This window comes from the organism of the source record quoted next, unplaced genomic scaffold (genome assembly GCF_019419815.1).
Source record: "Pyrus x bretschneideri cultivar Hongxiangsu unplaced genomic scaffold, Pyrus_bretschneideri_v1 Contig32, whole genome shotgun sequence".
In the NCBI taxonomy this organism is placed as follows: domain Eukaryota; kingdom Viridiplantae; phylum Streptophyta; class Magnoliopsida; order Rosales; family Rosaceae; genus Pyrus; species Pyrus x bretschneideri.
The window spans coordinates 4,484,918-4,495,340 of NW_025999635.1; the positions used below are offsets into that span (position 1 = coordinate 4,484,918).

Sequence of the window (10,423 nt, forward strand, 5' to 3'; positions counted from 1 at the left end):
TGTTATATTAGAAGGTTTCGAAGCCTCATCTAGCCTACTTGTACCTACACATCAGCCCACTCTCTCTAATCACTAGCCTAAACAAATTTTCACAAAGTCATTAATCGCTAATTCAAGCATTTCGTAGAAAGAGAATGGTGGCTCTCTTATCTCTCAAGGCACTGAAAATGGTTGGTCCAATTATATAATTTATACAACATTGGTAACGTGATATACTATATATACACACACAGAAATCATTTCCAAAATTATTATTTCCCATAGAAAATAGTACAGGAGTACCATTATTTGCTGGTCTAGTAGTGGCACTTGAACCCTTTCGACGATTTTAGTGGGTGACATTAGCATTTTCCTCCACAGAAGGAAGTGCCAAAATGCCATTGGGAAACGCTTTTTGGCAACAACCATACAGACAATTACTCTCCCAATTTTGCCCATCTACAGGCCCCGCCCATTGCAATTTCCCTATATAAAAGCCCTTTTCTGCAAACAAATATAATGTGAAGGAGGAGGGAGAGCTAGCTATAAGATTCCAATTTTTGTTCACTCGTTCACCCAATAAGAACGGCCTTGGCATTTCTCTCATCACACCTCTCAAACTTTATTATTTCACTCCCTTCCTCTCCTCTGTATTTCAATCAGATTCCCAAACCCTCCTCCCCCAACTCACATACATTTTCTGTTCATGCAAAAACGGCTGTTGAGTGCGTGATCAAACCCAGCAGCATGCAAACCATGGCACAACCTCCCTCCCCACAAACGCAGAAAACCCAGCAGCACAAAGAGGATGACCAGAAACCATTGGTTTTTGATGCCTCAGTTTTAAGGTACCAAACTGAAATTCCGAGTCAGTTCATATGGCCCGATGACGAAAAGCCTTGCAAAAATACTCCCGAGCTCCGAGTCCCACTCATAGACTTGGGAGGCTTTCTCTCGGGCGACAAAGAAGCTGCTGTGAAAGCCTCGAAACTTGTAGGAGAGGCATGCCAGAAGCATGGATTTTTCCTCATCGTGAATCATGGCGTCGACGACAAGCTCATCGCGGACGCTCACCGCTGCATGGATGACTTTTTTGGAATGCCACTCTCCGAAAAACAGAGAGCTCAAAGGAAAGCAGGGGAGAGCTGTGGCTATGCCAGCAGCTTCACTGGCAGATTCTCCTCAAAACTCCCGTGGAAAGAGACCCTCTCTTTCAGCTACTCCGCCAAAAAAGGCTCAACCAATATTATCCAAGATTATTTTTGCAACAAAATGGGAGAAGAATTCAAGGAATTCGGGTATGCGCAATGTTACTCAAATTTTGCCGTAATTGAATCGTTTCCTAAATTAATTCTTACCATTTGTGTTATTTTTCTTGTGTTTAGGAGGGTTTACCAAGATTATAGTGAGGCGATGAGCACACTTTCTATTGGGATCATGGAACTTCTGGGACTGAGCCTTGGAGTCGACAGAGCTTACTTCAAGGAGTTTTTCGATGACAATGATTCGATAATGAGGCTTAATTACTACCCACCGTGTCAGAAACCTGAGCAGACTTTAGGCACTGGCCCTCATTGTGACCCAACTTCTTTGACCATTCTTCACCAAGACCAAGTTGGAGGCCTTGAAGTCTTCGTTGATGATCAATGGCACTCCATTAGCCCTAATTTAAATGCCTTTGTAGTCAACATTGGTGACACCTTCATGGTAAGCAAAACATTCGAATTAGTTTGTCTTAGGGAACTAATTTCCGCACACGCACACAACTGTTTATTTATGGCTCTTTGTTCTCTTTTAATTTATTCATTTCAAACGTCAAAAGTAAACAGAACTTCGTATGAGAGAATAAGAGTGCAAAAATCTTTTCTTTTTTTTTTTTTTAATTGTATTTGTTATGGGATTAATTTGTTGTTTTTTTTGCTTAATTTATAGGCTCTTTCAAACGGGAAGTACAAGAGCGGGCTGCACAGGGCAGTGGTGAACAGTGAAACACCAAGGAAGTCTCTTGCATTCTTCTTGTGCCCGAGAGACGATAAAGTCGTGAAGCCGCCGAGCGGGTTGGTAGATACTTTGAGTCCGAGAAAATACCCGGATTTCACATGGTCGATGCTGCTGGAGTTCACAATGAAGCATTACAGAGCCGACGTGAAAACCCTGCAAGCCTTCTCAAACTGGGTTCAACAGAAAACCAACCAGAAACTGTGAGGAGAGAAAATGACATCATTGAAGGAGATGAGCAGTGGTGGTAGGCCTGAGAGTTTTGCTGAGAGTTGAAACACTTTGGAAAATTAAGAACTAGGACAAAGGCAAAGTTAGAGGAAAAGCCAGTTTTTTTTCTTTTTTCTTTTTTTTTTTTCTACCGTTTCCGGGGGAAGTCTTGTAATTAGCTAGCTAGTTTTCTTAGTGAAGAACAAAAAGCAAGACAAAAAAAGTGACACAAGGGAACCAATAAACTACGAGCGGCTAGTTTTTTTTTGTACTTTTTCCTTTTATATTTTTAATGTAGAAAGGTTTATATGTACCTTTACCTTTCCTTTTTCTCTCGAGAACTGCATGTATATTTAGTAATTACCAACTTAGTTTAATCATAATCGGTTACCAACCTTAAATTAATTAGCAGTTTAAGGACACGTTTTTTCGTCAGAATGGCTAAAACATGTTTAACACAGTTAGTTAGTAACTCTAAATCAAATTAAACAGAAAAATTTAAAAGTTTGCTTATGCAAACGCTTTCAAATTTGTTCTAATCAAAGTTTTTTTTTTTTTTTTTTTAAAGTATTTTTTGCTTACAAGCATAAGTGCTTCTCTTTTACAAACAATACGTGATTTGATCATGGCTGTCCATCATAAGCTTATATCAATAAATCAATGGTCCTAAATCGATCCATCGTCTGTGGTCGCCACTGATCAATACATTTAGTTTAAATTGAAAGCTCTTTCGACCTCCGTGGGGTTGGGTTAAAACCCTAGAGAAAGATCCAAGGGGAGAGATGGCCCACGGGCCCCACCCTAATGGATGATTCAGAGTAATAGGATGCTAGAATCCATGGAGGATTGACAGAGCTTTCTTTGTAGTGTATTCATCTGCGAGATACTTTAATTATATGCATGTTTTCTTGTATTTATTCTTGTATTTTTTTATACCTGGAGATTTGGACGGTTGTGGCAATATAGAATGCAAGGGAATACTAGCTAAAATGTTGTCTTGGTGTTTGTCTTTAAATGCTGCAACATTCTTCTGAATATTATATAAACCATTACAAACATTAATTTTGAAATCTTAGGGAGAGGTGGTATACGTCTGTCCCCACATGACAAGAAGCGTCGCGTTGATCACGTAAATTATTATTGTGTAAGAGAATCCAATAATTTGTTACTAGCAAGGTTGAAAATCCCCCATGACTAGTCAAAGTAACTCGTGCAAATAAAATTAAAAATTATCATCGTTGTTTAATTCGATTATCATGATTATCACCTAGTACTATGGTCTAGTGATATTTCTCTTCATTTGTAAGTTAAATATTTTTAGATTTGAATCTCATAAGAATAACACTTGCATCCCTTATGTGTTAGGTTCAAAGATCACTCTTATAAAAAAAATCGTTATAATTAGAGAGCGTTTCATCCAAATGCATCAAATAAATGGACAATTCATCATGAATATGTTATTTGTTACCTACATCGTCGATTTGTTCTAACCATTTGAATGACTAAATGACCTTGGACTGAAATGATTTTTTTTTTTTTTTTTTTTTTTGTGTGGGTGATCTTCAAATGACTATTAAGAAATTGAACGGTTCCCCTTATGAATTATTTGCGGTCAATACACATTATTTGCAAGAGAGGAATGATCTCATCTCCCCAAGAGGGGAATGTAAGTATTATAATCTCGTAAATTGCGAGTTTGTAACCAATTTATTTCCCCGCTTCTTAGTGTAAACATATTGCATCTCAGTATGTATCATCTTAAAAATACTACTTGTGGTCTCCCTTGAAATCATATATGAAAGGTAACAAACCTATCACCTGAAGATAGTATTTATAATGACCCTTAGCCCTATACTTTCTAGGATCCCAAATAGTAAAAGAATTAAACAAGTAAGAAAATATGGAAACCATACTAAAACTTAGAATTGTAAAAGATATAATAATCCATATGTCACAACAAAGTAGCGAGTTTGGCTTGTGATGTTGCACTCCTCGAACGACGAGTCATGGACTCAAATTCGACACTAGAGCCCAACATTTGATGCCTGATTTACGCCTTTTGACTTAATCTCTTATCTGTTTCGCCATTTGATTTATTAGTCCAAGTGGTGAGAGTAGTGAGGAATGCATAAATTTTTAGATATGACTACTTGATGATGATATGATGCTACTAATCTATTTGTTATAGTTGTATTATTTGTATAGGTAGAAGACATTGTTGATTTAATATGAATTGAAGTATTAATTGACAATAGAATCCACGTTATTACATGAATGAATGGAAAATACGCAAAATAATGAGATGGTTATACTAAATATCTTTTTGAAAATGATGAATTATGTTTAGGTTAAGTAGAACGTTTGATTCACTAAGAATGAAGAAATGAGATAAATATCTGAACTCAGTAATGTAGGAGGACTGAAAACGAGAGGAAGGCAAGAGCCTAGAGGCACAGCCGCCACAGGTAAGGACAATGACAGTCCCATTCCCGTACTCGCCTCCAAAAGGCCCGCATCACGTGGAAACCATCTGTAGTTTGTTCTGGCATCACTTCTCTCTCTAAATTTCTAATTTCTAATCCAACTCCCAAAACACAAAACCAAACAATTTGTGCACAACACAAGTATTCTCTGACCCATTAAACGACAACTATTCGGATTTCTCTCATGGATACCCACCTGCCCGTGGGCCCCTCCTCCTCACTATCTATCTGTACCTTTCCTTGTCTTCGTCCTTTTCCTCTTAACGCTACACTAATCAAGTTATTAACACCACCTCCACACCCTAATTGCTCATTCCTCTTAATTTGCCTTCTAAACACACTCTGTCTTCGGCTAATTACGTAAATAAACTATGCACGGAGACGATGCGTCGCGAACAAAGCTAGTGCAGTGCGTATTATCTAACCCTTGCCCTGCACGAGAAGCTCCTAAACCCTAAAAAAGTGCCTCTCTGTTTTACAGAATAAAATGACGTGTCGCAAAACAGAGATATAGATTAGTGCCTTGCAACTTAGAGTCTTTACATATGAACCCCTGCATGAGAACAATAATAAACCCTCACATATAAAGAGTGACGGATTCAGGATTTTCTCTATAAAAGTAAACGGTCAAGATGTTTTCAGGCAATAGAGAGGCAGATGCACCCTTGCCCCAACCTATATCTGCCACTGCGATTAAGTATATAACGGTGCATCAGGTGAATCATGTTTTTTTTCTTGTTCCCTACTTTCAACTTTGAAAGGGAAACCTTGTTGTTTTTATTGATAATTGTGTTATTATTATATCTCTAATCATGAATGAGTAAATCGAAAAAGAGAAAGGGGTAACTCACACATAATATAATACACTTCATAAACAGAAAGAGAAACCCGAAGTAAACAGAGCATCCTTCTCAATCAAATCCGAATAGCTCGAGATTTACTCCTTGCATGTAATCATATGGTTCCTCATCTATATTTAATAAAGCTTTAGGGCTAGCTGCCCGCCTCATTTTTTTTAATACATTTGTCTTGAGTCATTTTCTACGCGTAGGACAAAAAACAATAATTTTGTTACCGGTGGTAATATTATAGATCATATATGTATAAAACTATATATTATCCATAGGGGATTGGTACGGTGAGGTTAGAAAAATTAAATTTTTAAGTCATCTTTTGTAGAAAGTGTTGAAAGTATAATGTGACGATTGATGGTTGAATTTTTTTTAAATTACTAAAAAAAAAACCAATCATCAACCAACACATCATATAATTATAAAAGGTGGTCTAAAAATTTAATTTCGCTAGTATTTTCCGGATTGATAATATTGAATAGCCATGTACAGCACTTTGCAAGATTAGCTCACTCTTAATCTTATTTGGTCTTCATTTATCCCAATGCTTTTAGGTTTTAAGAGCTAACATCTGAACCACTTGGCGACAAGAGCATGATAATAAATCGAGTTAGGGTGCTACGTCGTTTTTCTTGAATAATCAACTTCGTATAGTGTTTACAATTGCCGTGCCAGGATGTCTAACGCAGATAATGCTTTAATCAATCGCACAAAATCTTATTTCTTCTATGTTTTTGTCTTTTCCTTCAGCAATATACTCCGACTGTGTGCGATACAATGCAAATGAGCATGCATGCAGTGATCGGTATCTGATATCGACTGGGATTGGGAAGACGACGAAGTTGAAGCCTTCATACATATGCAGCCCTCGGATTTCTTATCTTCTTTGCTATCTCCATGCGCGATTGCATTAAAATACGACACTTTTAGGCATACGGCCTACACATGCTTGCATCTTACATGATATATATACGTCTAGAGAGAGACCATGCATAGCTCTTTTGTATGTGTTATTAAATTTTTTGTAACTACATATACAAAATTATAAATCAGTTTTGTCGATTATAAAGTGATGCTGGAATAGAATCAAACAATTTCAATAACTAGAAATTATTTTTATTACAAACTAAGTAATGGGAATTTTCTTTTTTGACTGGGTATATGATTTAGTCCGCCCTCGTATGCAACATTGTCAATGGAGTTCTATTATCTTATATGGAGGAATTTCATCCCTCCTCAGTTATCCACTTTGGCATGGTGTATTTTTCATGAGAAACTTCATATACGGAATTGGCTCTCAAACATCGAGGATTTTCTTTGGCTTCTTCTTGTTGTTTGTGTTGTCAATTACAGGAGTCTATTGCTCATCTTTTTCTTGAATGTTCTTTTTCGTGAAAATTTTGGAGTTGGTTCGCTTGTCAATTTGGCACTTATTTACCCATACAGGTTCTTGAATGGTTTTTTTGGGATGCTTTTGTGCATAAGCATTTTTCTCGAAACTTTTTAATCTTTGGATTGCTACTCGTTTGTATACTTCGTTTATGATTTGGAAAGCTCTTAACCAGTTAATTAGTTTTTTAGGACCGTCCGGCTTCCTTTAGGCGTCTTTGTATTTTCATTGTTTGTTGAATTTTGCACATCGGATATTTTATTAGGAAAATTAATGAAATAGGTTTGAAAACTTTGAGTTTTAACGATAAGGACAAAATAAAGGGTAAAGTGAATGGTATCATGATTGACTTTTTAGTATAAAATGTAATTTTTTCGTTAAAATGAACAGTACCATGAACTTTTCGTAAAATTTTCATATTTTATTCATGGTTATTCTTATGGTGTGGATAAACATCTTTTAATTTCTCTTGGAGTTTAAGCTAAATTGAGTAAAACATCTTTTAATTTCTCTTGCAGTTTCAGTTAAAATTGAGTAGAGCTCCTTCGATTGTTCCAGTTCTGTGGCACCCTCCTCCCTATTTTTGGATTAATGTGAACATAAAGAATTGGTTTGGTAGCTTGGATTGTACTAACTATTCCTGTCGAATAGGATAAATAGCCACCGGATAGTAGTGATTAAATTAGTCGGATGTTTGGTGCAATATCGAACTAATGACCGTATTATTTATACTGTATTTGGTATTATATTGGATAGGAAGAATTCAAAGTATTATTACTTTTAAGATAAAAATTGATGATTAATGAAAAAAAATAGAAATTTTTTTTTTACACATTCACGACCGCCAAATGAGTCAAATTAAAAAAGAATAAAATCTTCCTTTATTTAAATCAAACTTAAAATAAAATTAAAAATAATTGAAATCATCTCTTCGGTCTTTTCTTCCCCAAATCTCTCCGCTGCACCCCCAAACACCGTCACTCCCCATCTCCTTACAGTTCTTGGAGCTCGTCTCCAGCTAGCTCTCTCTCTCCCAGCTCGTAGACAAAGCAGCAGAAATCTCCTGTATTATAACAATGGCTGCATAGGTCGAATCCGATTTTCTCAACTCAGACTATGCATTTATTAGCCTTCAAATCTCCAATACCCTTTGTACCAGATTGGATTGATCTCAGTCATTTGTTTAATTTAAATTGGAATGATGGATGTAAGGTGATGGGGGCAAGGCAGAGATCGGTGTTGGGATAGAAGGTTCAACACTTCTCGGGGCTCTTGTAGCAGAGGAAGACGTGGCGACCGTAGGCGTTGATGGTTCCAGCAAGAACGACAACGGCAAGAGAAGGTGTCGTGGAGAACGAAGTGCGAGAGAGAGGAAGGGATCCGGACTGATAATCCATTCCTTTTGGAAGGGTTTATTACACAGGTGTATATCCTACTAAATAATCAGACTGACTAAATTAATTCGATAATTATTTAATACGAAAGGAACACTAAACAATGGGATCCGTATTATTAGTCATATTCGATTCCTTATACGACCCACACCAAACAAGGCCAAATGGTATTGCCAAAACTCAACTCAGGTCTAACAGCTTGTGCTGGATCTCCTGAGATTCTTCTAGTTATTTTGTTTGGTGGTTTTTTTTCCAAGGTCTTGGACACCGTGCTTCTTTCTATGTGAAGCTTTAATATGCTGCCATCCTCATTGTTGAGTTGGCATACGCACAAATTATTTTCCTTGGCGCGAAAATTTTGTCTGTCGAAACGTTTCGTCATCTAAAGTTTCTAAAAAACATTAATACATTGACCATTTTGCCCGATCGATTTTTTTATTTTTTTTTCCATTCTTGCAAATAGTAATTTCTAGTAGCGAAGAAATATAGGCTCCATCATAAGTAAATGTAAGACATATCTATCCAGTCGAATTTTACACATACATTTACAAGAGATGTGATATACAACGGGTGGTGTTATTCGTACCTTTTTTTTTCCTCCTACACACTTTTTATTAATTTTTATTATTTGATTTCTTCAATTTTTTATATCCAAATTAGCAGCAAAAAAGTAAAAAGGGTGTGAAAAGTAAAAAAGAATGTGTAGATTACATCACGCACTTACTTTTGGAATTGTATGAAATCTGAGCAGATGTCTTCATTTGTTTTAAATAAAAAGTTTTATGTTATTTTTAAATAAAAAATTCGTACATTTTTATTATAAAAGATGGATACACTACAGATAAAAAAAATTTAGTAGATTTTACATAAAAAAGTGTACATTATACATATAAAAAAAGCGGTAATTTTTATGAAAAATAGGTACATTATAAATAAATTATCGGTACAAAATTAAATACATGGTATAAATTCAAACTAAAAAAGAAATTGGTACAATTAAAAAAATTGTTACAAATTAAAGTATATCAAATGTAACGTTTCTAACATTAATAGATATATTTGAAAATGGTTAAATAGTTTAAATATATTGACATATAAATTTATTATTATTGAAATAATAACGTGGATAAAAACCAAAAGAGCTTGATAAAAAATTTAAAATAAATAAGATTTCTATCAATAAAATAGGAAAATGATGGATCCTAATTATAATTTCTCCAATTATTAACATATATAATGTTTATAATTCAAGAATCAAGACGAAAGAAATTAATCTTTCAATTTAAATTAGTAGTTCTCAAATAGAAAAAAGGAACAAAGACAACAAAAGAATTAAGGAGAAGAATATGCAATATGTGGAGTCGATGGCCTACAGACACCTAAAGCATGGAGACAAAAACCGTGCAAATGGTGACAAATTAATGTTCACATAATAAAATGCCATGTGGTTAGCATTTGACGTGTATATATATTGGGTTACGATCTGATAATATCTATTAATTAAATCAAATGTCATTGTAACATGACTTGAGGTGGCATAGTGCTACACGTAAAATACAAAAGTTGTTAAAAACAAAATCATGATGTGAGTCGACTCCTTCAACCATGTATTTTCTTTCAAGTTAACTAGTAAGTTAATAAGTGGTTTGAAGGCTTCGTTTTCATATGTGACAAGTGTAGATATGGACTAGAGTCGTGTTTTTTTTTTAATTTTAATTCAAATCCTATCAATTGACAAAAATACAAACAAATTGAATTTAAAACAAAAACCGATCACGAAATCACCAATTTATAATTTTCAGTTTAAGAGTTACGTGGCAAGCCATCATCCTATAATTCACATACAAGGATTATTAATCCACATACCAGCAACTACAATTATACATAGAAAAAAATTGAATTATTGAATCGCATGCACTTTATTTAGATTACTCATATGTCATATCTACTGATCATATTTTATAAAAAAATAGTTTGAGATAATATTTGAAATTTAACATTTTCTCCTTCAATTAAAATATTCAAATAGATAAGATTTCAGTCTAAGATTTTGATCAACTAATAATTTCCTTTTTGTAGTTATACTTATCCAATACCTCTTTTCTTTGAAATGAAGCG

At 35.0% G+C, this 10,423-nt stretch overlaps 1 protein-coding gene across 1 annotated transcript; it reads left to right on the forward strand.

Annotated features, from left to right (window-relative positions):
• Nucleotides 1-499: 499 nt before the first annotated feature.
• Nucleotides 500-2,511, forward strand: GA20OX2 (gibberellin 20 oxidase 2). The gene is made up of 3 exons (XM_009372977.3): nucleotides 500-1,277; nucleotides 1,365-1,686; nucleotides 1,912-2,511. Exons 1-3 carry the CDS (start codon nucleotides 727-729, stop codon nucleotides 2,182-2,184), a joined length of 1,146 nt encoding a protein of 381 aa, XP_009371252.3. The 5' UTR covers nucleotides 500-726; the 3' UTR covers nucleotides 2,185-2,511.
• The last annotated feature ends 7,912 nt before the right edge of the window (nucleotides 2,512-10,423 follow it).

Coding starts and splice junctions, on each gene's coding strand:
- GA20OX2 (XM_009372977.3), top strand. CDS start 727: ATGCAAACCATGGCACAACCTCCCTCCCCACAAACGCAGAAAACCCAG. Junction 1,278..1,364: donor GAAGAATTCAAGGAATTCGG/GTATGCGCAATG, acceptor TCTTGTGTTTAG/GAGGGTTTACCAAGATTATA. Junction 1,687..1,911: donor ACATTGGTGACACCTTCATG/GTAAGCAAAACA, acceptor CTTAATTTATAG/GCTCTTTCAAACGGGAAGTA.